Source organism: Seriola lalandi, unplaced genomic scaffold (genome assembly GCF_002814215.2).
Source record: "Seriola lalandi dorsalis isolate HSWRI2012SDOR001 ecotype SW California unplaced genomic scaffold, Sedor1 jcf7180002054825, whole genome shotgun sequence".
Taxonomy (NCBI): Eukaryota; Metazoa; Chordata; class Actinopteri; order Carangiformes; family Carangidae; genus Seriola; species Seriola lalandi.
In genome coordinates, this window is record NW_019525378.1 from 783607 (window position 1) to 803774 (window position 20168).

At 41.4% G+C, this 20168-nt stretch overlaps 2 protein-coding genes across 2 annotated transcripts; both read left to right on the forward strand.

Annotated features, from left to right (window-relative positions):
• Window positions 1-184: 184 nt before the first annotated feature.
• iffo1b (intermediate filament family orphan 1b) lies at window positions 185-12313 on the forward strand. Its single transcript, XM_023426385.2, has 9 exons — window positions 185-1527; window positions 4183-4243; window positions 4748-4843; window positions 5382-5522; window positions 5666-5850; window positions 5963-6089; window positions 7487-7576; window positions 8014-8144; window positions 8868-12313. Exons 1-9 carry the CDS (start codon window positions 554-556, stop codon window positions 8965-8967), a joined length of 1905 nt encoding a protein of 634 aa, XP_023282153.1. The 5' UTR covers window positions 185-553; the 3' UTR covers window positions 8968-12313.
• A 129-nt stretch (window positions 12314-12442) lies between these two features.
• Window positions 12443-20168, forward strand: LOC111669913 (uncharacterized). The gene is made up of 11 exons (XM_023426421.2): window positions 12443-13708; window positions 13891-13960; window positions 14145-14196; window positions 14554-14664; window positions 14857-15006; window positions 16934-17030; window positions 17267-17301; window positions 18232-18348; window positions 18583-18605; window positions 18709-18814; window positions 19030-20168. Exons 2-11 carry the CDS (start codon window positions 13892-13894, stop codon window positions 19299-19301), a joined length of 1032 nt encoding a protein of 343 aa, XP_023282189.1. The 5' UTR covers window positions 12443-13708; window position 13891; the 3' UTR covers window positions 19302-20168.

Sequence of the window (20168 nt, forward strand, 5' to 3'; positions counted from 1 at the left end):
CATCTGCATTATTTTATTGTTCAAACCTAAGGAAAACACTACGGTAATAATCCTGACTGTTAACCTACAGGCGAATCCACGGAGAACAAACAGTTAACCGGTCAGAGCTCCTCTAGTCGCGTCTTTACGGTAGCCGTGCTCTTCCAATCCCGCAGCACTTGCTCCTGCCTGCGGTCACATCTTGTTGCCAGAACTTCAGTGACGCGGTGACACTGGATTTCTTTGTTATTCACTCGCGCTCTGCGTCTTTTTCTTCGCTTAATTGCGTTTATTTTAGCAGAACATCTCGCCGAGGCGCAGAGCCAGCGTTGCCGCTTCCTCGCATCCCATCAAGAGTCGCTTCTGAATGTTTTGTTGCGGACCGTCAGAGGGCACCGATCCATCAGCCGACGTTAAGACCTCAGCTTTAAGGATAAGATTCTTATTTAGAAACGGTTACATAAGTAGCTGACTACTGGCGTTTTGCGCGCACGTCTTTCTGGTCTTTAACTGCCATTTATTATTTATCCATTCATTGTATTCTGTTGGAGCAAGACAATTCCCGTCCGTGTTCATGCCAGATCTGCAGCGCTTTAGTTTTCCATACCATAGCATGAATCCTTTGTTGTTGGCCAACGCGCATCTCCAACAGCATCCACAGCAGAACCAAACGCCCGGACACCCGGATTCTCCCTCAGCCCTCCTGCCCGACGCCGTTTTTGGTGGAGCGGACCCAGCGTCCTTTCTGCTAGGTGAGCAGGCTGGCCAAGGGCCTGATCAGCCCGGGCCTGACTTCACCGCACCCTCGCAGACCTCACCTTACCTCCACCACAACCACAGCAGCCACTACCAGCACCGCGCCGTACCGCATCCCCCCGCAGCCATGGCTCTAAGAAACGACTTAGGATCCAACATCAGCGTCCTCAAGACTCTCAATCTGAGGTTCCGATGCTTTTTGGCCAAAGTGCACGAATTAGAGCGCAGAAATAAGATTTTAGAGAAGCAGCTGCAACAGGCGCTGGATGCCAACAAGGGCTGTCAAGGAGGATGTTGTGACAACAGGGCGCATACCCAGGAAGCAGGTGTGCAGACCGGATTTGTTGGTACGATACCGCTCAGGCCGGGTTCCCTCCCCTTCCATAACACCAACAACTCAGCCAGGAGGCCTACAACACTGTTCCCACCACCGCCCACATCAGCACCTGCAGCTTCTGAAAACACCAGTTCAACCCAAACAAATACCAGTAACCCAGTCATCACCATCAGCCAGTCCTCTCCCTGTGTGGACTCCCCTGGCTCTAAAACTGCCCCCAATAACAGCGCAGGCATCTCCACCAACCCTCCTCCACGGTTCCTTCCGGGCACCATCTGGTCCTACAACCACACCCGCAAATTTGGCCCCGGTGCGGAGCGTCTGACCAGCCCAGGAGTGTCCTGGGTGCACCCAGATGGAGTTGGGGTCCAGATCGATACCATCACCCCCGAGATAAGAGCCCTGTATAATGTCCTGGCCAAAGTGAAGAGGGAGAGAGACGAGTATAAACGCAGGTAAATGGAATAAAACATGTTTTTATTACACTTATAAGAGGCCTACAGGGCCTGAGCATGGGAATGTAGTTCTATTAATGATCTACTTTGGAGGAGTGAGCAGAGCTGTAAAGCAGCTGCAGACCAGCTGTCTCCAACAGGAGCAGAGTCAGCACAAAGCCTCTCCATCCATCACCTCCAGCCTGACCCTGCATCCACTTCATGTCTGACCAGAGAAGCAGGTGCTGCTGCTACAAATACACCCAAAAAATTAACACGTCACAGGCTAAATATAAAGAAGAATGAAGGTCAAAGCTTGGCAGGGACGTGTCAGGATCAGTCTGTGGCACAAATGTTCACTCATGACGCTCCCTAGAGAGTTGACTCACCCTTGGGTGGTTTAGTTTACAGAAATAATAGGGAAAATCCATGCTGGAGTAGAGCTCATGGTGACTGTATAAGTGAATGATGATGTCACTTACAGACAAATCCTGGAGGTTTTCATTATTGGCCAATGTGTGAATAATGAAAGAAACACTATGATGCTTTAACAGGATATATGGGTATTTGTGATTGTCAGCTGTAAATCTTACATTTAAGTAAACAGTCCACTCACCACAGTTGTTTTATTACTGATGGACTGCTTCAGTTGTTTTGTAAAGCAAAAACACCAAACATTCACTGGTCCCAACTTCTGAAATGTTAAATTTTTGCTGTCGTTCTTTGTCATATGAAAAAAAAAGTGATTTGAAAATGTCACCTTGGGCTGCGGGAAGTTATGATGGGTTTTATTTTTTATTATTTTACTATCTTCTGACATTTCGTAGACAAATCAGACCGATCGATTAATCAAGAAAATAAATGGCAGATTAACCGATGATGAAAATAATGTTGCCCTAGGATCATGTGACATCTCCAACTAAATTTTCCTGAGCCCACACTCGCTTATTCACAGTCATTGTACCGACTTTACAGCAGTGTGTCACCTGATGACAGCAGCCGATCAGAAGGATATATTTACATATACATACAGTATTTATGTAATAGGATTACGTCTTTTCTGTCCTGAGTCAGCTACAATAGGCCTCATGTCCGCGCACATTCAACACTGAATTCCCTCATATTATCTCCAAATGAGCAGCCATGCATTCTTCACAGAGGGGAGGATGAACACAGTGAAGTGGGCTCTTTGTGAATGAGGGAGAGGGACGACCCTGACTTCGCGAGAGCGTGTGACATCAGACACATTAAGATTGTATGTAGAGACTTGGGAGAGGATGATTTCGGGGCCTTATCGTGCAGAAAGTTGACATTGTTGTTTCACTACTTGTACACACATGCGTGTGAGATCTTTTAGTCAAGGATAAGTTTTCTCTTTCCCCCTTCTCCTGCTTTACCCCCCGCCCCCCGTCACTGCCCCTCTCTCTGCCCACCACACTCTCAATGTCATGTTCTTTTTCTCACATAAACCCGACACAGTCCCACACAGTGAACGCTTCCTCTGCTTCTTTCGTGCTCTCTGTTTCTCCTCTCCCCCACTGCGCACCCCCCTCTCTACACTCCACACTGCATCTGCAATGCAGCATGCACTGCAAGCTGTAACTGCTGGGTGGATGGGGGCTTGGCTTGCAGAAGGAAGCACTTTCTGCACGCTCTCACCTTACTGATCAAACAAGCATCCTCTACGGCAACAACAACTCCTGTTTCATGACTCAGATTCTTTCAGATTTAGTATTCCCTATAGGTCTCCATGTGCCGCAGCATTCTGCATTTCAAACAGCATTTATTAAAGAGGCTGCAGTCTCTGCAGCGAGTGGATTTCCCCAGGGCACATGTGTTATGTGAAGTGACAGAATCCGAGATCACATACACGGATCTGTGCTCAGGCTTTTAAATGTATTAAATATCAGATTCATGGGCCAATCATCTGAGCAATATCATAGTGTCACGCAATTCATCAAACGGGCAATTCATCAGTGAATCAGTGGATCACTCACACTTCTCCTTTTTACTGGCCCCATTTACAGCCTGCTGTTACATGCAGCTTGTATCTGGATTGGATCCTGATATGATCTTGCTTCAACACATTCGTCACTTCTCTCAGCTGTCACTCAGCAGGAATGCAAAACCCCCAGCACCTGGTAACAGGTGTGAATCTGAGACACTGTGCAGTTTGTTTATTCACGTGCTCACACTCCAGATGCAAGCTCCCATGCACTTGCCTAACCTGCAAGAGCAACTCGGGGATTAGGCGCCTTGCTCGAGGACACTCAGACGTGTGGACAGGAGGAGCTGTTCCTGTTGGTTCCTACTTGATGGTGGCTTCAAAATTACATTTTTATATTTCTTTATTTCAGGGGAAGGTGTCATTGTCAGTTTAATGTCTAATGCAGCTACTTTGGCAGGAGCCTTTGCGAACGCTGCTTCTGTACAATCATGCATGGTCCCTGTGCTCTGCTTTTGAGGGAATGGTTGTCACCAGGTCGTCAGCAGGTTTAGCAGGTACAGAAGATGCATCATAATTGAGCAGGTGTACATGAGGCCAAATACTCAGTCACATTCCTCCTAATTATCAAACTACTAATGTGTATATGTAATGTGTGTCTGCTCTGTTAGTTCTCTGTCTGTTAATGGTTTACTTCTTCTCTTCTTCCTCTCCGTGTCTGTGTCTCTTAGATGGGAAGAGGAATACACTATGAGGATGGATCTGCAACAGAAGATTGCAGACCTACAAGAGGTAACATCCTCTATGTGTATGTGTATGTAGGTAGACACGGCTGCAGACCAACACTGAAGCGTGTGGGAAAGCAAAGTTCAGACTTCAGAACTGACAGCAAAACATCAAAGACCCGAGTGCACGTGCGCCACTGCCAGGAATCTGTACCTGACCCCATTTCGCAGGCAGTGTCACATCGACAGGAGACCGCAAGCAACAAAACACCATTTGAGACTGAGGAGGGCCTGACCAGGGTTGAGGCACATATGAATAAGTTAACAGGGCGAAGAGAGAATTATGATGCCATCAGACAAGTGTAAAGCTCCCCAGAGGAGATTATGCATTTAGGATTTACAATGTTTCTGTGCGCTTTGCAGATGAAGTAAAGGCTTTTATTTTTGTTCATGTGTGTGTATGCCTGCATAATGTAGGCTGTAATTTCCAGTAATGAGAGAGCTGTGTCAGGACATCTCTGTGCGTTTTCGCAATTAGTGCTTACATTTGTGGCTTCCTTTGTATCTGCAGGACCTGCAGGAGAGTGAAGGCTGTCAGGATGAACTGGCTCTCAGAGTTCAGCAGCTGAAGGCAGAGCTGGTTCTCTTCAAAGGTCTCATGAGCAATGTGAGCACGGAACAGCCCACACACTCATATACCATCATAAAGACTTTCAGCTTGTAGCAGCAATCAACTGTCCCAGCAGATGCACTGTAGCATACATTTCTCAAAAGAAACACATTAAATAGTAAATGAATTTGATGCTAACTATTTGTTACCACTTTTTAAATAGGCACTAGATTAAGTGTTTATAAGTTGCAATTAATGGTTTGAGTGTAACATGTCAAAACAAAACTCTAAGCCTACAAAGAATCAGTCATGTATGCTTTTTATTTAATCAGAGAGACCACTCCAAAGGACAGTTTGACCACTCACCTTCTGGAAACTAGATGGACCTAAATCCATTTATTAGCAGCTATTAACATCTCCAACTTTAGACTTGATGGCATATTAGAAAAAAAGAAACACGTGACCCTCTATTAAGGGATGATAAAACATTAGTAAATAAGTAATTAACTATAATTAAGCAATTATTTACAAATTAGAAATCCTTTATTAAGGGTGCTATATCCACTGTCTGCTCCGTCCTCCATCCTCTCTGCAGAACTTGTCAGAGCTGGACAGTAAGATCCAGGAGAAAGCCATGAAGGTGGACATGGACATCTGCCGCAGGATCGACATCACTGCTCGTCTGTGTGACGTGGCTCAGCAGAGGAACTGTGAAGATGTGATCCAGATGTATCAGGTACCAGGACTACAACTGACCAGTTTATGTTCTCATCTCTTGCTTCTTTTATTTTTCACGTGTTCATCAAGTCCGCTGAATCGCTTGCTGTGAAAGTTTGTCCTGTTTATTGATAATGATCAATCCTGAATACGTCCCTATAGGTTCCTAACAACCAGTCATCCTTAAACTGCCGCCGGAAACCAACCCCTCTGTCATTTAATGGGAGCGAGGTTGACGAACCCGTCAGCACCTCCGAAAGTGACGGCGGCTTGGTCAAAGACGAGGACCACTGTGGCTCATCGGCCAATCAGATCAATGAGGAGATGCAGAGGATGCTGAACCAACTGTGAGTGGTTTGACTTTGAAATGTGATGAGTGTAGCAGACATGTCCTTCAGTCCTGCACTTTACACTAATTACTTCTCAATGTGTGTGTGCGTGTTTGTACTTTTATTCTAGGCGTGAATGTGAGTTTGAGGATGACTGTGACAGTCTGGCCTGGGAGGAGACTGAAGAAACGCTGCTTCTTTGGGAGGACTTCCCAGGATGCACTCTGCCTCCTGACCCCACCCACCCACCAGGAGAGGTAGGCTGTAGCTACATAGCAAGTCACTTCAGTGCCTTTTTTTACGCTCTGATTGGAATGACTGGACGTAGATCTATACTTAGCCACACCGTATGTCACAGTTCTGCATCTCAGGTCACCCGCCTCACTTCAGCTTTCCCTGTCACCCGGCTCCCCGTCAGTCCTTGCATTAGCCACGCCCACCTCATCAAGCCAGTTCCTTTCACCTGCTCACACAGCTGCTCCTGATTACACTCACCCAGTACACAAACATCAGCCTTCCAGTCTTTTCTTTGCCCCATTGTTGTTGGCTTTTTCTCCATGCAAGACTCTCCAGCATTTCTAGGGACTGATTCCCATTTGCCGAACCTGTTTGTCCCCGACTTGCCTTTCTCGTCTGAACCCTGGTAATCACGTCAGCCTTCTGTCCCTGACCTCGAGAACTGCTTTTGTGGCTTTGGCCTTTGTCTGAGTGATCCTGTGCTGGTTCGTTCAGCCCGAGCCTCCGGCAAGATTTCTTAACCGTTTTTTTTGGATTTACCTGCCAGCTCCCGTTTCATTACAAAGTGCTTTTGTTGGACTGTGTGCTGCATTTGGGTCCTGCACACACACACATCCGTTACTACAGTAAAGAAAAAGTATTGCAATTCAAAACGGCCTTGTAACATAAACTAGCTGTGAAGCTTCTAATGCCCAACTTTGGAAGAATCAAACCTCCTGACATTATCAAAGAGGTTTGATTTTTCACGTTTTTGTACATGTGAGGTTGTATTGGATTGCAGGACTTCATTTTACAGTTACTCCTGTATTATGTTATGTTATTTTATTATACTATCTTATTGGTCAGTTCTGATTTCACTGTAATTCACTGGTCGAGGGACGCTGAGAAAATAAAATCTGCGTGGTGAGCTTCTGCTTTCTTCTCAGTTGCCATCCTTCAGATGGCATGTGCATGTCTGTCGATATTGTTGGTTCACGAGTGGAGTTGATGAGCTCTCTCGCAGCCCAGTCCCCTGACCTTCACTGCTCTGCTGGGACAGGGCCATTTCAGGACAAAACACTGCACACACTCAGACAGATGCGATGTCCGGCCCGTATTGGTGTACAGTGTGTTTGTTTCCAAGAAATGCATGTAGGTATTTGTTTTCATTCAGCGGCTGTGTGTTTGTTTGAACAGTCTGCTGCCCCTTCAGAGGGAAGAGCTGCATTAGTCAGTGAAATTTGAGCTGATGGGAGCAGAAAGCCAGCTGTGTGCTTTAACAGCAGCCTCATTCTCTTTGTGTCTGATTGTTGGATGATTAACACACAAATACGTTGTTTTTGCTGCCACGCGTCTCCGACCAAACTTAATCCAACTGCAAATAACAACATACTGAAAATGTCTTTCTTGTCTCTCTGTCTCTCTACCTCTCTACCAGGAGGACACTCTGGAAAAGGTGATTAACGACACAGAGTGTCTGTTTAAGTCCCGGGAAAAGGAATACCAAGAGACAATTGACCAGATTGAGGTCAGACAGCTATTTAATATTTCGTACTTTCAAATATGTCAAGCTGGTTGTGTGCTCATACATGCTTCACTGATGTCACATGCTACTTTGTTCTTTCTTTTTATTGTCTCGACTCTTTTCTCGTGTCCTTTGCACTGTATATTCAGATTACAATGTGCCAGCTTTGTGCATGTGTGTAAGGTTTTGTGATATTGCAACATTGTGTAAGATGGTTTACAAGATGTATTTATTCTGTTTTGTAATCTTTCTATAATGCGTAATGTAGCCTTAGTGAATGCTTTAGTTATTCTTTAGGAGTGTTTTTAAGCCATTTGCATTTTATTCAGTTACAATTTCTCTCAAGAGCCATGCCACATTTTGTAACGGTGTCCCAGATCAACAGCACGAGCATATGAGTCGTGTTTGTGATTTACCATTTGGTACGTTTCTGACTCCAGCTGGAACTGGCCACAGCAAAGAGTGACATGAACCGACACCTGCATGAGTACATGGAGATGTGCTCGATGAAGAGAGGCCTGGATGTTCAGATGGAGACCTGCAGGAGACTCATCACACAGAGTGGAGACAGGTAACGCACATACACACACTGGCTTTCAGTCTACTTTATCTCTCTGACTCTCGTTTTCTTCTTTTGGTAACAGTTTATCTTACCCTGTAGTTTCCCAGGGTAACACTTAAAGTCATCACACAGCATTTCTCTGCAGTATGCAAACATAAAATAAATTGTTTAACAAACTGTAGTGTAGTGGTAAGGAGATCTTTTAAGTGCTTATTAATTTACAGTATTTGTCAGCAATTATACCTTCTATCAGGACATTTTATATTATTACAGCCGTGTTTAGTTATTATCTCTTTATACACCAGCCACCACCAATGGGTGTCCACAGGAGGGGTTATAGCTGTACAAATACATTAACATTTATATCAGCCTACAGTGTGTTATAAACCATTTAATTGTGTTTATGCTGTTTATAAATTCTGAGTAGGGGGAAGCTAAAATAAAGTGTTGCCTTTCCTACAAAGAAACTGTTGCTAAAATAGAGGCACAGCTCTGCTTGTTTCTAGTTAGTTGTGTTGAGTTCGTCAACTAATTAAAAATATACCAGCTCAACACTGTCTCCATCTCCCTGTGATTATTACTAATGACCCTTCCTAATTTATAATATAAAATCAAACTTATAGGAATCTATGTGACCTGTAAAATAAAGTGTTATTTTCTCGTACCAAGTGAAAGAACTGTTTCGCATTTCTCCCATTATCCAACACGCGTCTCTGTATCCGTCTGTGACAGTAACCCTGCAGCACCTGCGTCCTCTGACGAGAGCGACCAGAGGGAAAACGACAAGTCTTCGTCGTCTCCGCCTTCTTCCTCGAGTGCTGGGAGATCTTGACACCTCCTCAACCCGGCAGCAACGGAAGCTTGAGGGCATGTGACCTCCGCTGCACCCAGCTGTACAGTACCACACCAACGCAATATACACCAACGCAATATACACCCGTAACTATGGCAACACCATGTTTACATTTGAACCTCCTCATTTACTGACTCATATCATCATTTCTTCTTGCGCTGTCCACAAAAATCAGCTGTGGTCCGAGGAAGCTCTGAGCACTGAAGCTGTGGTTGAGTAGTAGAGCTGGATGACGCTTGAAGATGGGGAATTTACTGTGAGTCAGTCGGCCTGTGTCCCTCTGATGCAGTGAGGCAGGGCAGTGCTGTAAGCTGCAAAAAAAAGAAGCATAGCATGACTTTTTCACTACACACTCACCAACAAAACACTTGTTAACCTGGGCATCTTCATCTTACAATAATCTAGCACATTTAAATAACTGTATATCATACAATAACTCTGAAAGCTTTAGAGCCAAATCCACAAAATAGTCCTGGAATTTATATTCTCTTACCAACCTAAACAAAAGTAGCAAGCAGATTCATTTCAGTGTAACACTGCAGTGGTGGTAGCTTGACCTGGCATTGATGAGCATCAAATATGAGTTTGGTATTGATAATGAGTCTTTAAAGTCTGATACGATGTCATGATTCAGCATTTTACTGCCTTGCAGCTGCAGATTGGCTTGCATTGTATCTGTAGTACAAACGGATTAAACTGTGGGCAAAGTGAAGCTAAAGTCATCTGAGTCAATAAGTCATAACACCTGTGCTTTATTTAGCGAAATATAACGTGGAAAAATTATATGAATAACCAAAACATTAACTGTGTATAAACTTGAGCAGCTGAGTTGTGTCTCTGCATACCAACATGCCTTGTCCCTCTAGCCAGTATTGTTGGGTATGATATTGAAAAGAGTTTTGACCTTGTTGGTCTAATGACATGATTGTGGTCCCCTTCAGGTAAACTACCTGGATTCAGTTTGACCATGTTGTCTATTGCTGATGTACTTTGCATTTCCTGGCTGACCTAGAGGTAAATGTGGCATTAAATCTTTTGGACAAATGGCCAAAAATAGCTCATCATGTCACAATGTTTCCAACACAGTTAAAACATAGAATGGCATTCAGAGAGCGCAGACCTCCGCCGAGGTCAGGGTCAAACAACACACACCAGACTTTAGGGAATAAAATTCAAATTCATACCCTGGCAGAAATAAACAGACATGGGTGAAAACCTTACCTCTTTGGCGGAGGTAATATGTTTCAGCAGCACTTACAGCATTAGCAGTAAGTACTGGCATCATTACGGTGTCTGTCTTAGGAAGAGCAAAGCACACCAACATTGCAACCCTCATCCACAGAGAAATCCATCCTATAATAAGCACCCTCATCAAATTCTCAGTGGAAATGTTGAAAATGAATTTGCAACATAACATAGCTGAGCCAGATGAAGAATTTTGAAAGAAACTTGGAACACAAACGGGGTCAATTAGAGCATTTCATAAGAAAACAAAAACATGTTAAATGCATTGGACATCACAGATAAGACTGTCTGTCTGAGGTTTGTAATGTCTTTAAATGGTGCTGCATGAGAAACCAACAGTAGTAGTGAAAGATCTTGTCAGTGTCGGAGGGAAGCATGTTTGTTTTGTCCGGTGCAGTGAAACATACAGGCTGATCTGGAGCCAGCTTTGCTCTACAGACAAGAAAAGTACTGCGTGGTGTAGTGCACCGACAGCCGAGTGTCAGATAGGAGCTGTTAATGATTAGTTTTATTTTCAGCAGTAATGCTTAGTTTAGAGTGAAGGTCCTATATTGTTAGAGCAGAGCTGCATGATGAATCATTTTAAGGATAGCGAAAGAACAAAAAGATGTTTAGCCGGTTAGTGCCAAAAATTAAATGAACATGGTCATATTATGAATCAACAGGAACTTGCTAAAAAAAAAAACGGACTAAATATAGCTGCTGAAGCTATTTCACCAAGGTGCTTGATGTATATAACTAAACCTATTTTTGAGCCTATAAACGTTTGCACATAGAAAGGAAGAGCAAAGCAAAAATTTACTATATGAAACAATCAGCACTGTTACTTGTAAAACATGTATCAAAAAAATGTCAACACTGGAAATGGAGAACTATATTTCTTCTCTTCATATTTCCTCATCTTTGACATATTGCAGGTGGGGTACTAGAACAATAAATTAACTGGGCACATTTCAAAATCAAGTTTAACTCAGACATACTGCTGTGAGGATACTGCTGGAAACTGTCACTGTAATGGGGAACACCCCCTATCAAACATCACTGTTATCAGACACTGTCTAAATATAGTCCTGGCTGTAGTTTTTTTTTTTGTGTGGTTGAACCAGGTGAACTGTATTTCCTCTGCTTCTGCTGCGACTCACTTCAACACTTGGTTACAGTAATAAAAACAGGAGGATGCATGTGTGGCTTTGTGGGATCAGCTGGATGCTGATTTCAGTGTTTCACTACAGTTTGAATGCAGGACGAGGACGTCAGCGATATATTGTGTGCGACATAAAACACCATTTCCCTTTGTATAGTTTTACTTTCATGCACTGAGTGAGTCTCTATGTATGCATGTGCCAGTGTGTATGTTTTTGAGTGTTATGTCTGTACAGTGAGTGTTTTTAAAGACTTTTACTGTGGCATATGTACAACATGAAGAAGTAGAAAACATAAGTCCGATTTGGTATCGCCTCTATGTTTAACTTCAAGTTAACTCTGAGACTGAGCGGTCTTTTGACAATTACACATCAATAAGTAACTATATAAATCAGATGACAATGGAGCTCTTTTTTCCATAGTGACTTTCTTTATGAGTGTATGTGGTTGTCAAGTAAAGTCAATTTAAAAATAACTCGAGTTAAAAAAAAAAAAAAAAAAAGAACTACTGAAATGCAAATGCTTTAGCAAAATGACTGTATGATGGCTTTGATATTATATGTATAAAGGAAATTATAGCTTTGAATATATACTTGTGTTTAAAGACTGCAAAGAAGAATGTCCATAGTCACACACCTGAAACGCTTTCAATTAAGATACATTGACCTGATTGCCCTACGTAGCTTTTCAAAGGATGTACGGTGGTTAGTGTTTTTTTATTTTTGGTTTTTCACTTCTTATTTTTGAACATATTTGGCATCACACAACAATTTGATGATAATCCTGAGTATTGATCGAATACTCCAGATGTGCGACTTCACAGCTTTAAACATCAAGACAAAGCAATTTTGGCTAAAAAGCTTCACTGCAGAGCTACAGTATGTAATGTGTCAAGAGAGACTGAAAGAATAAAAGATGCAACTGAGCAACAAGATAATGTGTGATTGTTTGTAAGACGCAACATACATATGTGGCAATTCCTTAAAAGCCAGTCTCCCTCTAAAACTCAGCTAATCCAAATTACAAAAAACTGGACAGGAATGGAATTTCTTTGTGGTGCTCACAGCAAAATATGAAAAAAACTATAGTGGTGCGTTGGTAAGGTGCACCACATATCAAGGCCCATGCTCCAAATTCAGGCCCTCTACTGCATGTCACCCCCCACCCCCGCGTTTCCTGTCTCTCTCTACTAACACTTTCACAATAAAAGGCAGAAATGCCACAAATATCTATGGAAGCCATGAGCGGCAAGGGTTTAAAAAAAAAAAAAAAAAAAGTTTGTTTTTGTAATACTAATTTTGGCCACAATAGGCTGAAGTACACAACTGCCCCAGTCGAAATGGGACTAAAAGCATTTTTCTTTTTCTCCAGGTGTCTTTTAAATTCTCATTGTGCTCTAAATACATTGTACATATCCTGTGATAGCAAGTTGTATAGCATTACTGTCCTGTTTTTCTTTTAGCTAATGTATTCTAATCAACAGTTTTGCCCAAGAGGTTTTAGGATAGTATAAAGAACTACAAAGCCCATGTTTTGACATTTGTGCAGCAAAACTTTTTTTCTTCTATGTCCCTCCAATTAATCACCTCCTGACATTACACTGATACTTTAAGTACATTTATCAGATAATACTTTTATTAGCAGTTGCAATTAATAGTACTTTCCCTCAAGTAGGATTTTAAGTCGAGGACTTTTACTTGTGATATATTTTTACGTAACTGCATAAATACTTTTATTTACAAAAAGGATCTGAATACTTTTTACCAGACCAGATACCACTACAGGCGTTAAATTGGGTGAACTAACCCTTCAGATCGGCCTTCAGATTCTGCTGAAAAATTGTGTAAGGAAACAATTACGATCTGTAGGAAATCTAAGAAAACTAGTCAAATATGACTGAAAATATATAGTGACTGCAGATCAGGAAATTTGTAACCGCCGCTATCAAAAAGATCTACTCCTCCATCCTGTTGTTGACACAAGTTCACTTAACTGAGAACATTTCTGTCTTTCTCTTCATTCTTCGTCATATCTGACAGTTTGCATGGAAAGTGATGAGGCTTTGATGCAGAAACATTAGTCACAGTGCGGATGGGTCCTGTGTGTGAGAGCTGAAGGTGTAAACAGGACAGAAGCAGATTGGTAGAGATCAGTAGGCGGGGGAGACAGGAAGACAGGAAGATGTAACCAGGTAAGGAAACAGTGACACAGAGGATGGGCAGAGTGTATGAGAAGACAGAGAGAGAGAGAGAGAGAGCGAGAGAGAGAGAGTCACAATTTAAGGAAGTTAACAAAACAACAGGAGGAGAACAAAAGACGCATCACATTGAAGGTAATAATTGTTTCTCTTTCTTTTCTTTTTTTTGTTGGATTTACACATTATTTAAATGTAACCTTATTTATCATATGTGAAGTTTTATTGGCGCTGCAAACATTACAGAACGTGCCTTTCCTTCCAAACTGGTGTTTCATATCTGCAATTTATTTTCATGTTTACCATGTTTTTCTCGATAGAATGGGGCTTGTGCAATACCTCGTGATTGTCTGGATGTTGTATGCACAGGTGGTGCTCACCTCTCCGCTGGTAACAATGCCCTCTCTCTTCAGTTCATCTACGTTAAATCATTGTGTAATCTTACCGAAAAATCAAATCCTAGGGGTTCTTTGCTTTTCAAGTAGAAGAAATAACTCAAAGGTTCAAATGTATAAACATGACCTGTGCGAATTATCCTAGTGGTTCATGCCTATTTGTGTTAATGTATTCGCAGGCTTTGAGGGATACTTTAGTCACCGACAGAAAGTGTAAAATGTGCTCTGCAGGTAAGAAAATCGTGTGGTCTGTCATGAACTTCTTTTATTTCTGTATCTTTTTTCTATATGTTCCATGTCTGGCTTTGACACACTGATTGCAATGAATGAATCAGCAATGACTAGTATTTGGAAATGACTATGAGGCACTGAGACATACAGTATTTATATTTCTTACTCTGTGCCTGTTTTTTTCTTTTTTTTTTTTTTCTTTGCACGTCTCTTGATGAAAAATGACGCATGCTGCACACTTAGTTTGTGCCATATGACCACATCCTTCATTGATATGCAGCCTAGAAGAGCGGGCTGTTTCTGCTCCCCTTGTCATCCGATTCTTCTCATCTCATTTGTTTCTTTCTGCTCTGTCAGGTGAGTTTCAGAAGTCTTGTACCGAGTGTGAGCCCTGTCCTGCTGGCAGCTTCACAAATGACAGGAACAGTGAAGACAGCTGCCATCGCTGCTTCGGAGACTGCAGATCAGGTAAAGAAACTATGAGTCATTTCTACTAACTTAACGGTTTCATCCGTCCCTGTCAGGACTGGAATGATGGCAGTGATCTATGGGTTTCTATAATAAAGTGAAAATATATTAATAACACTGATCTCTCTGCATTTCTTGAAATGAACTTTTGCTTAAACTAACTACAATTGTCACTGTTTTCCTCCGTCTCAGATTATCATCTTAAAGTGGTTGAGAACTGCACCAGCACATCTGATTTAAAATGCGTCTGTGAGGCTGGTTTCAAGTGCAATGACAAGGTCCGATACTCAACTGTAGGCAACTGTAGATCCTGTGTCAAGATCCCGGAAACACCCCGAACTGGTAATTAAACAGTGCAGTCACTCAACTCAGATTAGAGATTAGACAGGGCTCAATCAACCTCATCATAATCAAAATACACCTCGGGGGATTTCACTGACTGTAAGAGAATGACCAATAATGATACCAAAGACTATACATCAGTTATTTACACGTGACGGCAATAAACATGTTGTCAGTGCTCCACTCTGACTTTAGGGGGCAACACAATGTGAAAATAAACCATTACTACTAATAGTCCTTCATTAAGTTCCAGTTAAGTAAACATTACAAAGTGTTAACAGGAAAATCTATTCAAATATCAAAAGTAATGTATTTGTTCTGATGAAAGGTCCCTGTCAGATGAATATGTACATCGTTAACACTGGTATCAAGAAATAATGAAACACTGAAAGTCTCCCAAACTGTAGATATATGAAATATGAGCTATGAAAAAAATGTCATTTGAATGTCACACATGCAGATTGAGTAGATTCTCACTGATAAGGCACAATTTATAAAAGGTTTATAAGCTGTAATTAATGGCTTTTTTGATGGTTTAACCATAATTTACTAATGCTTTATAGATCAGTTGTAAACCAACTTTTGGGTTGCCAGATTGTGGAAAATCCTCCTCTAGCACAACACTTTGCTGGTCTTTTGAGTGAGCTCTGTAAGTCATTACAGGGGGCTGTTGCAAATGAGACTGCAGGACATGTGGACCAGAATCCATTTATAATCTTTGATTAGAGTTTGACTACAGATGTAGAGAGCACAGAACAAAAAATGTGAAATGTTGATAGTTAGAGCTGTGTTTATCGCATTTTTAAGTGAAGAAGTTCCCAGTCTGTTGTTTGAATAAGGACTCTCTTGCATCAGTGTGCCCTGTTTAAATAAAATGATGTGGTAATAACATGGCTGTGTGTTTCCATTCAGTAACAACAGAGTTATAAATATCATCAGGTTTGTAGTTATAAATATTAGTATGACTAACGTGCCTTGGGTTGCTCATTTTCTATTGAGCCATTAGTAAATGTTGGTCAGTCACCTGCAATTATAAGTTCAAATAAATCATAAATAAATTATCTACAGTCCATCAGCTCTGCAGCTGTAATTTTACTAAGCAGTTTATAAATGGATTTTAGGCCAGATGTCCTGCAGCTCCTTTCCAGTATAGAAGTGGTTCAACAGGCCACTGGAGAGGTCTCTCAAATGAATTGCAGAGCTAAAGAGCTCAACATAAAAAGTCTTATACTGGAGGAGGATTTAAGTGTCAGTGTTTCGTCAGTGCTATACAGAAGACACGAGACGACAGGGAAGGGTTGAGAGCTGAGACTGCTTACCTCTGTTTCATAGTTACATACAAGTTACATATTATAACTTTACTTGGTGACGGTATATGAATGATATGTTCCTTTCACAACTTCTCATGTTATTCAAATATGACTTTCCTCAACAACAGTGATATTCTATCCAATTTTCTAAAAGAAGGTAAAATTCAAATTTGCAAAGTAACTACAACGGTAAATCCAGCTGTATTCAGCTAAAATGAAAACAAAACGGCCCTCTAAAATGTAGTGATGCAGAATTATAAGTGCAAAGTATTAAGACTTACAAAATGGAAATCCTCAAAACAGGTTGATAAGCCATGATGTTTGTGCATGGTGATATGATCTCTCTGCAGCACAAAACACCTCATACTGTACATGGTACTTGCTTTGCTATCAATTCTAACACATTTCCCCCTTTAAACTCTCAGATCACTCTAATCTTAAACTGGCATCATTACAATAATAAATAAATCTGATGACTCTCTCCCACACCTGTAGACTTTTCTCATGTGCCTGCGTATGATCTGTTACTGCTAAGGTGTTCACAATGCCAAGATGTGTCAGTTTTTTGGTTGTCCTCTGAAATCTGAAACCAAACCTGTGATGTTTTTGTTCTCCAGTGGCAACAGCTCCGACCCCAGGAAATGATAAGCAGACGCCTTCCTCAGTTTCCTCTGGACATACCATCACTTCTGCCAAACCCTGCCAATTTTCTGAGTGAGTTGTTGATTTCCTGAGATACAGTACAAAATAAATACCTCATGGAGTGGAGTTTTAAAACTCTAGATTCACATGACTCTCAAAACCTGGATGACTTAAAGTGCTCTCAAAGTCACAGTGCCTTACATTAAGATTATTTTAGCATTTGGTGCAGACATTGCAGACATCAAAGACTCTTTGTTCCATATTTGAGTTACTCAACTTACTTAACACTGCACCTGTATCTCACACAGATGCCAGCAGTCAGTCCCACCGACACCCAGTGCAGGTGAGTGTGTATGAGTGTGGGGAAAAAAGTGTATGTGAGCATACCATGCTGGCAGCATGGCTCTATGGATGGGAATGTGGGTCAGTCAGTCTACCAGATCAGCTACTACAGAGTTTTGCCATGAAATTTTGCACAGTCCTACAAGATGAATGCTGCTGACTTTGTTGATCCCTTGACTTTTCTTCTATAGTGCTAGCAGCAAGTTGACGAACACAGCATGCTATCAGTCTCTACTAGAGGCAATGCGATTTAACAATGCTGTGTCAAACCACACGTACAAGCCCTGCAAACCACATGCCAAGTGAAAGCTATTCAACTATCCTGCATAAGATCATGGTCTAGTCTCTAGTCAGCTTTTGAAATAATATTATGTACAAGTGGCAACTATATAACTAAAACAATATTTTTGCTCACCCTGTCAGCCAGAATATAATATATGTGTGTGTTATAAACTTCAGCATCTCACTAGCAGATGCCGCAAACAAGCAGATGTTGGCATTTCCTCAGCAATCTTCTGCAGCGATGTCAGTGGCAACTGAGGTTGCCACAGGAAGTGCCACAGGAAGTGCCACAGCTAGCTGGTGCTACTGCTGCCCCTGTTTGAACTTGCTGTTTCTCAATATTCATGTTCAGCTTAGAATCTTTGTAATGTTTTGGTGATCCTCAGACTTCGCCTCTAGCGCCATCTTGAGGTCAAAAGTCTAATTTGTCCATATGGTCAAATACATGCAAGACTGATGACCTGCCTTGTGAATTAGAATATGTTAGCATGAAGACAGGCTAAACAACACTGGCAAACCTGTTTTATATCCGCATGTTAGCATTGTCGTTGTGAAAATATTAGCATGGAGCTAAAATCACTGCTGTACATAAGCCTCACAGAGTTGTGAATGTGACTATAGACTCTGAAATCTTGTTTCTTTCTCTCAGATGCCATGAGCAGTCAGCTGGCAGCCATTTTGGGTCCGCTGGCTATTATGGGATGTCTTGCCCTTGTGATCCTGTTCTGCGTCTGTCACCAAGGAGATGAAACATGTTTCAAGCAAGGTAAGATGGCGTTTACATCCAGGATCAGTGTCTGGTGTCTCAGTCAAATTTTTTTGGTTGCATCACTTCTTGGAAACAAAAAACATTTTATGTAAAAAGTGTATGACTGTTATTAGAGATTTGTCATCAGCTCTTATTTCCTATGTAAATCATATACATGTTGAGTCATCATTGATGGACATGTGTAAAGAAATCAATTGCCATTACTCATTACTTAATCTATTTTTTTTTCAGCTATTGCAAAGATTTGTAATGAGGTAAGTGTCTAAAGGATCATGGTGCTCATTCTATCGTGTATTTACATATATGGTATAATTTGTTCTTTGTTTTCTGCAAACTGATGGCCATGTTCTTCTTTAGGGAAAGCAAGATGCTTCTCACAAGTCAAAGGAGTCAAGTCATCAGTTCCCCAGAGACTCATTCTGTGCAAAGCAGCAGCCACCGTCTCTCTCAGCAGCCAATCTGGGTACTGATGAGTGAAATGAAAACTTTCATGTTAAGAAAAGAGTTGACTCATTTTTTGGGGTCATTAAGAAAATTAAAATAAAAGTAAAAGATGCAGCTTGGTTACTGTTATGAGTCTGAGTTGTACCTACTCTGTAAACTATATATTGATGCACCTCTGCAGGTCAACTAAAACATTCCTCTATGTGCACTCTTTACTTGTTAATGTCTCTGTAGGTTCAGTCCATGTCCACAATCCAGGGACGGTCATCTTCAGCTTGCTCAGCCAGTTTACAGGGCAAGTTGGTGCGACAATTGAAGGTGGGAAGGCAGCGGAGACAGTGGGAAGTGAAGAAGAAGACGAAAGAGACTGTCCTGTGTGTCATCCCACCTCCTCTCCCAGTATTCATCTCTCCGAGGAGGAGAGGAGTGGAGAGATTGACAGCATTTTCTTCCCCTCCCAAGAGCAGGGGAAGGACTGCCACATGTCCAAAGAGGAGGAGCTATGATACATAGCAAAATTCCCAGGGGATTTGTGTTGGTGGTTATGACTATGACCCTAAACACATCCTTTTAAAGGAAGGAATCATAAAACTGTCAAACTACAAATGAACGCGGAGCACATTTCATCTTCTGCTGGCAAACTGTGAAGGATTGCAGTGCTCTATGGTAACTTTATTTCCTGCAGGTTCTGGGAAAACTTGTGGTTGGTAAGCACCAGAAACTTTACTTCGTGATGAACAGCTAGAAGGTGATTTATATTCTAAGTTTTAATTTAATAAATCCTGTAAATACTCTTTGATAAGCTCTGTCATCTCTCTAAAGTATTACACCTGAATGTTTAATGTTTTGAATAAATATTAGGCTTTTTATTTACAATAAAAATTTATTTTGAAAAAAGAAAACTAAGTACAAATGTATGTAAATTATTACAAAACATTCATGTATATGGATATGTATACTCTAAATAACTGCAGAAAAAATTGAATTTATATATACATTATATATACATACAAATGTAAAGATGTGAAATATCTTTAACCTTTGTGTACCATAGTACATACCATCTTTTAGCAACACAGTGCACAATTTCTTACTCCTGCAAGTCGCAGTGTCCCACTCAGTATTTTCACTTTCTTCCACATTCTTTTTCTCCATGTTTTTATACACTTTTTATCATCAATTTATCATATCAACGTCACAGATGTCAAACAGTCATGTTTCCTCTCAAGAAACCGTATTAGTTGAAACTTGAAACATAAAGTACGTCCTCTGTGGTCCCATTCGACAGCACGGACTGGCGTGATGTTTGGCCCCATTAGTTATACACATCCAAAGCAAATAAAGATATTTTGCGTCGACTATGTGTCACTAAA

Bases quoted from the DNA above. Each gene is read 5' to 3' on its own strand.
- LOC111669913 (XM_023426421.2), top strand. From the start codon at position 13,892: ATGGGGCTTGTGCAATACCTCGTGATTGTCTGGATGTTGTATGCACAG. The intron at 14,197-14,553 runs GTAAGAAAATCG...CTGCTCTGTCAG, and splicing joins GTGTAAAATGTGCTCTGCAG to GTGAGTTTCAGAAGTCTTGT. The intron at 14,665-14,856 runs GTAAAGAAACTA...CCTCCGTCTCAG, and splicing joins CTTCGGAGACTGCAGATCAG to ATTATCATCTTAAAGTGGTT.
- iffo1b (XM_023426385.2), top strand. From the start codon at position 554: ATGCCAGATCTGCAGCGCTTTAGTTTTCCATACCATAGCATGAATCCT. The intron at 5,523-5,665 runs GTACCAGGACTA...ACGTCCCTATAG, and splicing joins ATGTGATCCAGATGTATCAG to GTTCCTAACAACCAGTCATC. The intron at 6,090-7,486 runs GTAGGCTGTAGC...CCTCTCTACCAG, and splicing joins CCACCCACCCACCAGGAGAG to GAGGACACTCTGGAAAAGGT.